Genomic DNA, 14,440 nt, shown 5'->3' with positions numbered 1-14,440 from the left:
ACAACACAAACATTAATTAACTCATCTTTCTCTTCTAAACTTCTTAGTAATTTTAATTTTTTTGGTGTCATAATTCTAAAAAATTAACTTAACTCTCCTATTGTTGTTGATAATTGTTTAATGTAGGGTTTTTTTTTTCTCCTATTGTTGTTGATAATTGTTTAATGCAGGGTTTTTTTTTTTTTTTGTCTATCTCAATTAAAAGGACTTCAAATACTTAATATTATAGTTTTAAGTTAGCTGACGGGGAATCTTGTGTTCTTAATTAACTAGTTCTAATGCTTGATTTAGTTCTAAATCTATTTATATAATTTCAAATTTGTATTATAAAATTGCACAAGTATCAATTTAATTAAATTCATTTTATACAAATAGTAATTTAATTAAAAAAGCAAGCCAACAATTAAAATATCTTTTTTATTTTATTTTTAGTTTATAGAATTAAAATTACAAACTTATTGATTAAAAAAAAGCCTACTATTAAATAAGTTTTAATAACATGATTAACTTTGTCAAACTCTTCAGATCAATAATATTAAAAAAATATTTTTCTCATATTTTTGAATTAAAGTAATTAATTCATGTTAAATGGGTAATTAACGAGTTGATTCGATAATTTAATATTCTAGGCAGGCACTTTCCCGAATCATCTCCAGGACAGATACGACAACGAAGAACAAAACGAGACCAAACACTAAAAAGGCGCTTAAACAGTTTCCTTTAAAGCTGGAAAGCACAGTACAAACCTTTGCTTTCTCTGAAACAAAAGCGAACAAGCACCAAAAAAACCCTCTTTTCCCTGTTTAGCTATCGATACAGATCTCCAAATTCCACGCAATTTTAGAGAAAAGGGAAAGCAAAACAACTTTCTTAATTGTCAAAAAGCTAGGGTTTAAGTGTGTTTTTCTTTTTCTTTTTTTTTTCTTTTTTTTACGTGTGGATAGAATTATGGATCGTCTCCGCCGAAGACAGAGACCGGTGTTCTCTGGGTTCATAACGGCTGAGGTATGATTTGCTTTCTTGTTCTCTATTAATGTTTATTTTATATGGAGCATTCATATTTTTTCCAGTTATGTACATTTTGTGTTGACTGTGGCTTATTTCTGGTTAGTTTCTTAAAAAATTATTGGGATGTTTTTTATTTTAGTATCTTATCCAGAAATGTTGTCTTTTAGGATTAATGTGGTTAGCTATATTGATTTGTGTTTAAAATACAATAACTTTCCTCTCATCTAGGTGCTTAGAGAATTTGAAAGTTTAGCCATGGAGTTAAGTTGATTTGGGGCAATTGCTGATGATGGGGTGGGTAGATTTCTGGTTATTCTTATGTGAAAAGGGTCTTGGTTGACAGCAAACTCAGGGTTGTTATTTGCTAAATGGTAATGGTTCATGAATACGAATTATTTACTCATAATCTCAGTTAAATTCTTTGAGTTCTTGTTTTTTGTGAATGGCGAATCTAGATTGATGTGATGTCTATGTAATTGTGTATCCAAGTCAATGCTTGGCCTTGTAGCATTTTAGATGTTGTTGGGTAAAGAATAATGCACATATGTATTGTTTTGGCTACAAGCAAAATTGTATACTTTTGCCTGTGGGGTGCTGTGACTGATGATCCAATATGGCGATGCTTTACTGTCTCCTTTGTTTTTTCTACTGTGTTGTGCAAATGGCATGATAAAGGTTTTATTTTTATCCTCATCCATGAAAACAGATAGAGAAGATGGAGAGATTGCTAAAGGAATCAGACCAACAACTGGACAAGGAGTTCTTTCAGAAAGTTGCCAGGAGATTTAGGCAAGTCTTGTCCCATGCATATCTTCTAGTTATAGATTTTGACACCTGATGTTGTTTCATGTAAAATATCTACATTAGGTGCTAACTCCTCTTGGTTTTGATTTGGTATGTCCTTGCAGCTCCTCTGCTGCCCGGGCTGGGAAACCTGTTGTTAAATGGACTGAGGTTTTACTCTCTTGATTACTCCTTTTTTTTCCTTCTGTATACCGTTTCCATTGTTGTTATAACCCTTTTATTCTGCAATGAAAGCTCTAGCATTATGTTTGTGCTTATTTCGTAGCTTCCCCTATGTTACAATTGTGTCTTAGGTACAAAGTTGGTTCAGAACTAGGCAGCAGGATTGCCTGTCCAAAGTTGCATCTTCAACTGATGCTTCAAATCATGATTCTCCACTCCCAAAGTCTAATTCTTTTAATAAGACAAAAGGAAGTTCTCGAATTCTTGAAGGTGCTTTTCTTTCTTGATATTTTTCTATGACATTTACTGCTGCTTGAAATCAGATATTTGTATAACAATATGTAGGGCAGGGGGGTTGGTACAAGAATATGTAGAGCTTAGTGGTATTTCAGGTTTAATCATGCTTTGTGTCATTTTCATAGTTAAATAGACTGCATTTGTAGTTTTAGATATTATTCCTCAGGTAGATGCTCAGTATCATTCAGCATCATTTGGAGTGAATTATTGTTTGATATATTAACCTCCAAGGCCACAGTCTCGGTAAGTTCTAACAACAGTTGGTAGGATACTTGGATGTTATGTTGGGAATTGGTATGCCCAACATTGATGTTTAAGAATCTTGTTTACAGATGAAGTTTTTTTTGTTGCAACAACCATTCTGGCTTTCTTTTCCCTTTCACTTTTTAACCTAAAAAATTAGGTTATATTATGAGAGTGCTTTTGTCTACCCTTTATCTCTTTGTAGCCAACTTTTCCCCACGTTTCTTAATAAATTTTTTTTCCTTCTAAAAACAGGAGAAACAATCCCAGATTTGTCAGAGTTGAAATTTGAGGCAAGGTCATCAAAAGATGGGGCGTGGTAAGGAAACAAACATGTAGCAACCAAAAATTGTGAACCTTGCTTTTAAATGTTTTGGTTTTACCTTGTTGGACATATCTCCATTTTGTGGATAAAAAACGTTATCACACTCAACACTGTTTGATATTTGGGCCATTAATAAAATGTAAGCTGCCCCAGAACTATCAAAATTCTCATTACCTAGGCCTACAATGGAGATGGATTAGTGGAAGAGGCCCCTTAAAGAATAGATCCATACTGAGATAACCTTCACAGCATTTGTTTAGGATACTCCCTTCGTTTGATTGATGACTGCCTGGGCTTACTTAGCCTCTCTTAGTCACTAGTGGACAGAGCCTGTTGTTAATGTTTCTCTCTGAACCATCACGCTTAGAGGTAACAGTGAGGCAAGCAAACTTAGCCTGATCCATGTAGCTTCACTTCCTGTTTGAACTATTAGTTTTCTTATGAATATAAACTTAAGGATAATGCTACTTTCTCCTAATAAATTTTCCTAGAAAAAATGAGAAGTAAATAAAAAATCACAGGCTGTTTATGTGTCTGTATGAGAATATTCTTGATAGGCTTGCCAGTTTGAGTAAGAAGTGCATGGTCACCTTGATACTTATTTCAGAATGGTAGCTGCTAACTTTGTCACCTGATGGGATGTCCAAGGTTAATGCCTAACTATCTTTTCTTCCTTTAGGTATGATGTTGACATGTTCCTCTCTCACAGAATTCTTGCATCTGGGGATGCTGTAAGCTTCTATTTCATAATCTATTACTTCAAGCATTTTAGTTGTAGCTGGTTTGTCCTGAATAATGTTGAGCTAGTATACACGTCCAAAGTTGTAGAACCTCAGTGCAGGGCATGATATTGAAAACAAAAACTGAATTTTCGGTGTCATCCAAAGAAGTATAATTGATAATGAGGTCATCCATATGGAATAAAATCTGATTAGTTGGGACTGAAACTTCTTCAAGTTAGGTCTATACTCAAATTAGAAATGGGAACATACTAAAAGAGTCAATCATCGTGATTTTTGTAAATACATCTTTCATGAAGTTTTTTCATTTATTAAAGGAAGTTCGTGTTAGATTTGTTGGATTTGGGGCTGAGGAGGATGAGTGGGTCAATGTAAAAAATGCAGTGCGAGAACGTTCAATTCCTCTTGAGCATTCAGAATGCCACAAATTGAAGGTCGGAGATTTAGTGTGCTGCTTTCAGGTATTTTAGGTTTTTAGTTGCAGCAGTAATCCTTTCACTCCCTGCAAATCACCCCTACTTTCTACAGGTAGCTTACTTGTGCAGTTTGAATTTTATTAGGAAAGAAGGGACCAGGCACAATACTTTGACGCCCACATTGTCGACATTCAAAGGAAAACGCATGACATTAGAGGTTGCCGGTGCCTTTTCTTGGTTCGATATGATCATGACAACACTGAGGCTAGTATCAATTACATGTCCATAGCATGCTGATTTCTCAGTTACACGTAATACTGGAATTACCTCGCTAAATTGTCATCTCTTTTGGCAGGAAAGAGTCCGTTTGAGGAGGTTATGTTGCAGGCCGGCATAATAGATCTTCTGTGATAATCTCATTTTTCAGCTCACTTCTTTTTGTCCTTAATTCATATCAAGGCTTGGTAGGGAGGGTGCTAAATCCATGAATATACATTATAAATGTCTCGGGAAAGCTCAAGTCAGATTGATTGCTCTAACCCAGCCCGTTTCTGACAATACAATTTAACCGCTGTATTCATTTCTAAAGCTTTCCTCGTTCAATTTCACCCAAATTCTCCTGCAGAAATTAAAGAAATGCTTGGATCATCACGAGCTTTACTGACTGCTTATTGTGCAAACCAAAAAATTAACGATAATAATAATTATGAAATTAGGAAGATAGATAAAGGAGAAAAATCCTGAAAGTGCACACCGACTGATTATTTAGCGGTGCTTTGTTACACAAGAAAGAAGAGGGGCACGCATAATGCCCCATTAAGCTACAAGCTCAGTAGCGCCGAGGCTCAGTCTGCTATGGTTACAGGACTTCTTTTAGCTAACCCTAACTTTAGGTTGCTTTTTTAATTATTTTCTTAATTGTTTCAAGTAGACGCCATTGCACGCTACCCCAAGAAACGGCCATCTTTCTTCATTTGTGTCCATCACGAAGATTTATGTCTCTAGTTTTTTTTTTTTTTTTTTTTTTTTTTTTTTTTTTTTTTTTTTTTTTTATTCAGCAAGACAACGCCTAAATTATGCCGCTCCAGCCTGCATTTAGGTAGTAACAGAGAGCATAGCATGCATCGGCATAAAAATGAGAAATGGTTGGTGTGTGGTCGCATGCCACAAGGACCAGCATTTCACAACACGTCTATTCCAAAGAAAAATGTGGATAGAAGCAAGCAAAAACACGTCAATCAATTGAATATAAAACACGAGCATGTCACAAATGAATGGCGTAACAATAGACGATTTCCCAACAGTGCATCCAGCATATTCATGTAAGAATTTAACACTTCCCAACATTGCAGCATCCAGCATCCAAAGTGTCCTATCGCACCGGGAAGATTCTGGTTAATCTTGGCACCCATGCAGCAACCTCACGTATTTGCCATCGACAGTACCGAGCAATCAACTACTTGTACGCCTGAGCTAGAGTGCAAGCAAGAATGTGTGAATTTCAGTAGTCTAAACAGAGCTATCAGCAAATGCGCACCAATTTCAGATACTGCTCAGGTGTTTATGCATTCTGATAGCAGTTGCTTTTTAAACAGGTAATGCAGGAAGGACTATAAATAAAATCAAAATTATTTTCTCAATATACTATGAAACCAGCAGTTGCTGTATATGGAGTTATTATTATCCGGAAAGGATTAATAATCTAGCCCATCCAGTCCCAACATGCCTGAGTCGGTTTATTGGAGATCTCTTTTCCCCCTTCCATTTCTTGAATGCAAGCAAGAACTGGAGATTTTAATTATTAGCTTGTATTTGTCATCATGTTTTTGTAGCAATCAAAGGGATCGAAAGTTACTTTATCAAATCAGCTGTGTAAATAATTCAGCGTAACAGATCGCTTCAAGATACAACTCAAATTCTCAAACAATCCAAATGTAAGGTGGTTTGCATGACAATCATTTCTGGAGACATAGAAGGTCCATAATGGAATTTACGACACTGACAGTGCAGATCATAGAAGTATAATTAAGAATGTGCTCAGTGAAGCGCCAGCAGAAATGGCAGTCATCACAAGAATAATGAAAACATAAAAATGTTAGCACTTTGATGAAAGCAAATTATGGAAAAGCTAAAAGGGCTGCTTACTGATGCATGAAGAAAACTCGCTTTTCAGTAGAGATATCAAGATGCAGCACATTATAGCATTCAGCAACCATATCAGACACAGAACAAGTATCCATTCAGTCTGTACGCCCTGCCAATAAAACAGGATGTGCCTCATTCTTGATTTGATCTATGTATGATAAATAAAATACCAAGGAAAAAAGGGAAATTGTAGAGACGTTACCAGTTCATATTCCATACATCCCTGGTTCTTATGTACAGAAGTGGTTCCTGAAAATAGAAGTAATTCAGCCAATCCAAATGAGATAATGAACCAGCTGTGAGCAAAGAAATAAAAAGCAGCACCCACATACCAAGTCTGAAGAATTTCTCTATTTCAGGATCCCAGGACCCCCCAAGCAAAAGGACAATTGATCTTTCGGCACCACGAATCCTAGCTGAAAAAAGGAGCCCAAGCTGCTTTCTGCTTTGAAGAATTTGACCACAAATACTCACAATTTAGTGTAGGATTCCTGTTACTACCCCAAAGTCTAGGTACCTCCATTGTCAAGTTACATAAACAAAAATAGACAAATAATTGGTGGATGACAACCACTCTGATACACGGATGACAACTTCTAAAATCTGGATGACTGCAACTAACCTGACAGAAAATTCACATGCACCACCTCAAGGATAAATATTTCACTAAGAAATCAAATACCCAGACCTGAACATAGACATACTTCCCAAAAATTTAATGGTATCAGCTCCATACTCTGCCAAACCAAAGTTATGGAAGCCACTTGGATAATTTTTCAAGATAAACAAGAATGTTCTTCAGGATAAGAAAAATCAGTTGAGTTTTAATGTTTGCTCAGCCAACAGCACTGAAACACAGCCAGACAAATAATGCAGCACATGCATTAAGTTGATCTTAAGAGGTACAAATATGCATTAAGGTTACAGTGATAATTAGAAAAAAGTACGGACTGTTGTTTAAAAGTATACAAAAGAAGTACATCCTCTGTCTCTTAGGTCATGCAGACATCCAGGAAGTACGGAAGTGAAAGATCACAAGGATCTTCAAGTCTAGAAAAGATGGAAGAAGCATAAGACAAGAACAGACTTGATGACTGAGAATGATCAAAAGCCTATTGCAAAATCACGATAGCACGCTCTCAAAAATACCATCAGTAATGAAAATATCACCTGTGCACATTTCTTCAACTACTGTTCATAACTATACAAACTTCTTAGCAGTGGGTAAATCAGCGCCATCCTAAAGGCATTTCAACCCAGTTGAAAGATAACGCACAGGTATTAATGGATGCTAAGTCATGGCTACATTACAGTGGAGTTTTGCATACATAGACTCACAAATCCCATGATGAGTCAATTTGGCTTAAGCAGATCTTTGCTTCTCAAAACAAAGGTTATAAGTGGTAAGAATTGTCTTCTAAATTGTCATGATAGCAGTAGCAGCATCCCAGCAAAACTTCAGTCATTCATGAGACAGTTCGACCATAGCAAACTGATGCAATATAGAGATTCTTGGCCCATTTCTCCTGAAAAAACATATATATGAAGTGAATCAAACATACAGAATTTATGGTTAGAATCAAACAAAAATCAAGACATTGAAAACTAGAAGAAAATCCACAAACTTTGACATGTGTACTGGGAAAAGCAGAAGTTCGAAGTGTTTCTTGAGTTTCATCTGCTAGTTTTCTTCTTGGTACACTGAGAACAAAAGCGGCTTGGTCCCATGTAGCTGCAGTTGAAGTGATGCGATAACCACCATCCCACCTACGATGAATGCCTTCACTGGGATATAGAAAATCTAGCTCCACAACCTAAAATTGGAAGAACAGAAAATTTTAAGTTAAGAAACTTAATTGCTGGCCCCATAAGCATTTCATTGGGCAGAGATTTACAAAAGGAACCTGGTCTGAAAATCCCGCACCACGAGACATAACTATTGCCCATCTACTTCCAGCAGTGGCCATGGCTGTGACATAAAAACCCTCCCTCCATTTCTTATTTATCCACTTGAAGGGAAATGAATCACTTACTTTATAAGACTGCTGTAAATACTGGGTCCCTGAATTTAATAAAGCAACAAAAATTCAACAGATGACATAAGAAAATTGTAGAATGACCACTTACGAAGGAGATATGACACTAACCCTTAGACATCACAACTAATGAGCTTCCATTATTTGCTCCTGCAATTGCACTGATGTAGTAATTCTTCTCCCATTGTTCCATTATCCATTCCTTTATAAAAACCATAAAGGAATATAACATGCAAGAGTTAGCATTTAAAAGGTATATAAACTTCAACATCAAAATACAAGATAATATGCAAAAAACAAGTTACAAATGGCGATGTTCATATTGAAGACCCATGATAGATACTCATCCTTAGATTCATGGATCAAAACCAACCTTGTGGAGAAAATGAGGAGAGACCTCATAAACTTGTGCACTGAAATTAGTGCCGGCATCCATAATTAGGGCCCATAGGTTTGTGCAAGAAGCCACACTGCTGATAAATAACCCATCTTCGTTACCCTTCTCTATGTGCTGGGAGAGCCTCACATCAGCCACGTTATAGTGATATCTACACCAGGAAATGAAAACATCAGCATTTTATCCTTGATCACAAAAATTCAAAGAGCACAGTATGTAAGTCTTGTGTGCATACCTTTGTTTCATTGGCCGACGAGCATTATAAACACTAATCCACTGTGTTGCAGGCATCCCTATTCTGACCTTTTTCTTTGGTTGTTCATCTTCTTCTTCCTCCATTGTCAACCGGCCTCTCTTGTGCCCAACCTGATATATAAGCTTCACAGAACAAAATATCAGGTTAACACAACCTCCACTAAGTGGGACAACAAAGTATTTGTCTAAGTGATCAAAACCATCAATCATATCTAGATTAAGAAAACAATATAGGTACCTTCTGCGCACCATCAGTGTTAATTGGCCTAATGTCTGGGTTTGGACCAACAATTCCATCAAAAAGAGAGATATATTTTGCATAATTTGGTTCCTCATCAAACTTCAAGTTTACAACATACTCAACAAACTGTCTAAAAGGCTGAGGACAGAAGCAACACAAACTTTCTGGTGAAGTTGCCATTTTCTTCTTGCAAACAAGGAACCCTTTATTTTCCCCCTAAAGAAATCACCATGTTAGAGAGAAATTGAAACTGATCATATCAGCACGCACAGATTAGATTTAAGAATCTGCAAACCTGATACCCTTGCCAAGGCAGTCGACCGCGGAGAAGAAAGATGAGAGTGTAGGCAAGAGATTCTAAGTCATCTCTCCTGCTACCAGTTCTACCAAGATGAGCATGAACACTGGCATATCGAACAGTTCCCCTGCAGCACAGAACCAGTGAGTTGCAATGGACAGAAAAAGATATAGGATCTCCAAAGGTAATGCTAAGCTGGCATATGTTCCAGTTATCACACATTCATTTTACCTAAAAACATCTGGGCGTTGATCATATTCAACATGAAGACCAGTTGAGCTATCTCTCCACCGGGTTGCTGTAAGGAAACAGGCAACAACAGGAATAAACATTAGGCACCCATCGTCCCTAATGAAAGTTTCAGGTGCCACATTAACTGGCAAATTCAACAGCTTACCTAATCCAAGGTCAACAAGGAAAAGCTTTTTTTCTTCAGGAGTTCCTGGTGGGCCAAGTAAAAAGTTTTCGGGTTTTACATCCCCATGGACATACCTGCCAGAATACAAGCAACTATATCATGAAAAAATCCTTCTAATGAGAAAACAATGGTAGCGCAATGGCGGTGCTATTTGGGAGTTTCTCATTACAACTGATTCACCCAATCTGCTTGGCTGCAATGTTGTTCTAAACATAATAAGTTCGATTGCAAGGGAGCAGAAAATTGCATTTCCACTTTATCACACTCATCCCCAATGGAAACAAGTAAATGACACAAGATGGTTACTTGTTGCTGATTACACAAAAATTAAAAAGCCATATTAGGCTAAACATGGAGACCAATAAGGCCCACATGCCCTTCTAGGACCAACTAAGAAGACAGCTTAAACATCAATCGCGTCAATCTAAAAATCCATTCATCAGATCACCAAAAGTAGTCTATTCTTAACAAAAAGGAGATTACATACATATAAGAACAAAATTATCAGCAGAATCACTATTAAGAAGTCTCACCCCCTAGAGTGCATCTTTTCAAGTATAGAGATGGCTTCAATGGCAATGCAAGCAACCATTTCAATGGACATCCTGAAATTGCAAAGATAAAGTAAAATCAAATATATTCAAAATGCTTGATCTAATGGTGTTAACTAAGAGAAAACTACCAAGAGAACAATACTCACGTGTGAGAATTGTTATTCCAAACATCCCATAAACTAGGTCCAAGCATATCCATAACCTAGAAAAGGTACAGCATTTTCTTAAACACTCCTCTAAAAAAAATTGCCTGGAGGCTGAAATGTAAGTCTTACCACCCGAAAGATCAAAAGGAGGACACAAAACAAACAACACATACCATAACATAGTAGTCACCCTGCCTCCCTTTGTAATGAGCTCGTGGCACTCCATGACTGCCTCCAAGTGCACTGTACACACAGAAGATATAAACAAAGTCATAACCCCCAATATATATTCCCTCCCTAACAATGCAATGCACAGAATAAAAACCACCAACATAACAAGCAGCACTAGGAACCTCACTTGTAAACTTGCCACTCATAAGGCGGTCCATAATTACATCCTTTGCTGCTTCTATGCTCAAATTTTAATGCTACCTACAATTTACACACGAACCCATTACAATCATAAAATCCAGCACATTTGGTCGAGCAGCTATATAATAGATACAAGAATCATATACCTCTAAAGCTCCAGGGCCACCTCTTTCATTTGCAAAATTTGTGGGACCAATTCGTCGACCAACATACACTTGTCCAAAACCTCCTTTTCCCAGTTTCCTTTCTATTTTGTACATTGGAGAGCCACCAACTTGGACCTGTTGTAAAAAAATAAAAAATAATAAGACAAGTTTCCTTTACAAATAATCACAATACCATTACCCATTTAAATCTAAGCAAAATTAACAAACGAGTTGATTAAGTGACACAAAAACAAAAGGAATCTTAACAACAAATCACATGTTTTACTGATTTTGTTGGTTTCACTTCCTGCAATTAACTAAAAATAGCTTCAAACTGAAAGACATTGCAATAAAAAAGTAAAATTGCTCAAATATCATACACTTAATTTCACATGAATTAAGCCGATTCCATGCAAAACACAACGCAAAAAAGCTCTCACACTTTCCCACATTTTCTCTCCATCCAAACCCAATCTCTCCAAAAAAAATAAACCAAAACAAAAACTCACCTTCTCAGGAAGAGGAGCAGTGCTTCCTTCATCATCCGCTCCCGGTCCCTTGTCGGCGCTCCGGCCTCCTCCGCTGTCGTGTTCATCCATCTTCTTCTCAGCAACCTCCTCTTCTCCTCTCAAGACCCTAGCCCCCTCGTCCAGAAGCTCCTTTCTAAACGGCGTCGTATCAGATAATCTCACAATGTTCTTTTTGTCATCAACGATCGCGTTCTTTTTTCTGTTGTTATTAACCTCCGCGGTTCTTCTTTTACGAGTCTGTACAGTGAGCTTAATCGGATTCGGATTCTGATTGTTATTCTGAGCCCGATTTCTGCGTGTTCGGCTACGCAGCTCAGGCATCGTATGGACGGCAGTGGTGGTTGTGGTCCATGAAGGTGGTGGTGGGTGGATTCATGAAGGTTCTAGAATCATTCGATAGAAAGAAGGTAGGTTGAGAGAGAAGGTATGAGACGAGGGTTTGATGAGGAATTATTTTTGGAGATCTGTTGAGGGAAATGGAAAGAGAAGGATTCTTTGAACAGAGGGAGAGGGAGAGACAGGGAGATGAAGAGATTGTGATGTGTGTGTTTAATGTGAGATAGAGAAGCTACGCTTTGGTTTTTATTTTTTTGGATTTTTGTTTTTTATTTTGGGAAATCCTTTTTTTTTTTTTTTGAGGGAGTATTATGATATATTTATTACCATGTAAGGCGTCACCTGAGGGGGAATGGGATTTTAAAATCGAATTTGCCGGTGGAGTTTAGCCTTTTTGTTATGAAACTCAACCTGCATATTAATTTGGTTTTTGGCCCATTATGGCCTGTTTTTTAAAAAAAAATATTTTAAAATTTTTATTTATTTTAAATTAATATATTTTTAATATTTTTAAATTATTTTAATATACTGATATTAAAAATAATTTTTAAAAAATAAAAAAATTATTATTATATATTTTAATATAAAAAATTATTTCAAAAACAATTACAACTATATTGCCAAACAAATTCTTAAAACTTGATTTATTTTAGATTTTTTATCAAAATAATTTTAATTAATAAAACTTATGTTGATCTATTAATACATGAATGGAATATAAGATTAAATTTAAATAAATGTTAAGGTAAAAATAATCTTTAAAATCCCTTATGTTTTATATAGATATTATTTGATTATTTTAATTCATTTTTTTAATAAAAAAGTATTAAAGATTTTCATAATTAAAATACTTTTAATTATTTTACACGTATTTAAAAAAGTAAAGTTTTATTACATGATTTCTAAAAAAAGGTAAAGGTAAATATTGAAAAGGTTAAAATTTAACAACGACGTTGGTAATAATTTAGTGATCGATGTCATATCAAGTTGAGAAATTATTGAACTTTGTATTCTTTTCACATTAAAATTGAGTCGAATAAAATAATTATTTTTATTTCATAAAACGTTATTTTTCTGATAAGTTTTTTATTTTAAACAATTTTAAAATGCAATATTATTTCCAAAATCTAAATTCAAAAAATAAAAAAATATATAACAAACTTTCTTTATTGTAAACAATTTTTTAAAATTACAAGCTAATGTGTATTTTTATATCCAATTATAATTGGTGCATGGGTTTTGCTTAAAATTTATTTGTTTTTATGTTTTAAAAATATTTTTAAAAAATATAAAAAGTTATTTTAAATTATTATTTATTTTTTTATATTTTTTATTATTTTTATATGCTGATATTAAAAATAATTTTTAAAAATAAAAAATATGATTTTAATATATTTTTAAATGAAAAATATTTTAAAAACCAATATAAATTAAATGAAGTTTTGCTATAAAATATCAACTTGGTATTTTTTAAAAAGCATGTTTAGGAATAAGATATAAACTATATTTTTAAAAAATTTAATTTTTTTATTTAAAATAAAAAATTATGTTTTTAGATTAATTTGATATAAAATTAATTTTTTTAAATAAAAAATATTTTAAATTGCCATCATTACTATAATTCTGTACAAACCCTAATTACGAAGGAAGTCTTCCATACTCTTATACCGTACTGCTCCAATTTTTGTATTAAAAGATTCCATATTACCCAAAAGCAACACATTCTCAGTATTCATTAAGAATTGAGCAAAGGATTGTACGATTTATTTAATTTTTCAAAACTCAATTTTAAATGTAGCGTACTATTATAATTGGTATATGTATTAAATATTACTAAAAAATTATTGGTGTTCGCAAACAGCATATAGATGGCTCTCACCTTTCACATGATAATTTAATGTGTGTATGAAAAGGATCGTTGGTGTGACGTTGAAAATTATTTATTTTTTTATTCTTGTTTTTTATTTTTTATCTTGAATTTTATGTTATGTTAGCCGTACAAAATTTTAAAGCAATTCTTTTAATTTTTCTCTTTTTAGATTTGATATTTATCCTTTTAATTACTAGTTTTTTATTTTAGAATATAATATAAAATTACAAATAATTTTCAATCTCATTATATATTATTTTTTAATCTATAAATAATCTATCAAATTATAAATATTTTTTAATTTCACCTTCTTGATTTTTTTAATTGTTCACAATTTATTCTTATTTTTTTAATTATTATTTATTTTATTTGGTATCATTTTAAAATATTCTTTTTCAAATTTCATCCTCCTTGAGTTTTTTCTATCAAATTTTATATTCAAGTTTTTTACTTTTGTAATTTTTTTATTAATATCTTTTCATCTATTTCATCATTAAAAATTAGATTGTTTAAGAATTAAGTTTCTTAATTGTATTCAAATTCAATATTTCACAAGTTACTATTTTTAGAAATTAATCTAATTTTAAGAAGTTTCGTCCTGATTTACTTTAATTTTTTTAATTGTTATTTATTTTATTTGAGATCATTTTAAAATATTATTTTTCAAATTTTATCCTTGTTTTTTTTTGTTTTTTTTTTTT

General features: G+C 33.9%; 2 protein-coding genes across 5 annotated transcripts; one reads left to right on the top strand and one right to left on the bottom strand.

Moving 5' to 3' along the window:
• Positions 1-659: 659 nt before the first annotated feature.
• Positions 660-4,643, top strand: LOC105112416 (protein SAWADEE HOMEODOMAIN HOMOLOG 1-like). Its single transcript, XM_011008114.1, has 9 exons — positions 660-1,005; positions 1,715-1,797; positions 1,917-1,962; positions 2,106-2,244; positions 2,770-2,833; positions 3,519-3,570; positions 3,897-4,040; positions 4,140-4,259; positions 4,351-4,643. The coding sequence occupies exons 1-9, from the start codon at positions 949-951 to the stop codon at positions 4,390-4,392; spliced, it is 747 nt and encodes a 248-aa protein (XP_011006416.1). The 5' UTR covers positions 660-948; the 3' UTR covers positions 4,393-4,643.
• Positions 4,644-5,123: 480 nt separating this feature from the next.
• LOC105112417 (uncharacterized) lies at positions 5,124-12,120 on the bottom strand. Of its 4 annotated transcripts, XM_011008118.1 has the most exons (20): positions 11,513-12,120; positions 11,004-11,138; positions 10,844-10,917; positions 10,659-10,728; positions 10,486-10,541; positions 10,319-10,390; positions 9,765-9,859; positions 9,599-9,665; positions 9,365-9,494; positions 9,067-9,285; positions 8,809-8,951; positions 8,550-8,724; positions 8,288-8,378; positions 8,045-8,202; positions 7,766-7,954; positions 6,763-7,666; positions 6,473-6,582; positions 6,343-6,389; positions 6,141-6,249; positions 5,124-5,463 (listed from the first exon to the last, which is right to left on the bottom strand). In XM_011008118.1, the coding sequence occupies exons 1-16, from the start codon at positions 11,852-11,854 to the stop codon at positions 7,607-7,609; spliced, it is 2,076 nt and encodes a 691-aa protein (XP_011006420.1). In that variant the 5' UTR covers positions 11,855-12,120; the 3' UTR covers positions 5,124-5,463; positions 6,141-6,249; positions 6,343-6,389; positions 6,473-6,582; positions 6,763-7,606. The 4 variants fall into 4 exon arrangements, with proteins under 4 accessions (XP_011006420.1, XP_011006419.1, XP_011006418.1 ...); XM_011008117.1 differs by having other exon boundaries at positions 5,124-5,468; positions 6,473-7,666; XM_011008116.1 differs by having other exon boundaries at positions 6,473-7,666.
• Positions 12,121-14,440: the final 2,320 nt, after the last annotated feature.

The sequence above is a fragment of the Populus euphratica genome, unplaced genomic scaffold (genome assembly GCF_000495115.2).
Source record: "Populus euphratica unplaced genomic scaffold, PopEup_1.0 scaffold504.1, whole genome shotgun sequence".
NCBI lineage: Eukaryota > Viridiplantae > Streptophyta > Magnoliopsida > Malpighiales > Salicaceae > Populus > Populus euphratica.
Note: the sequence above shows the minus strand (reverse complement) of the source record. Positions and strands in the feature narration are given on the sequence as shown.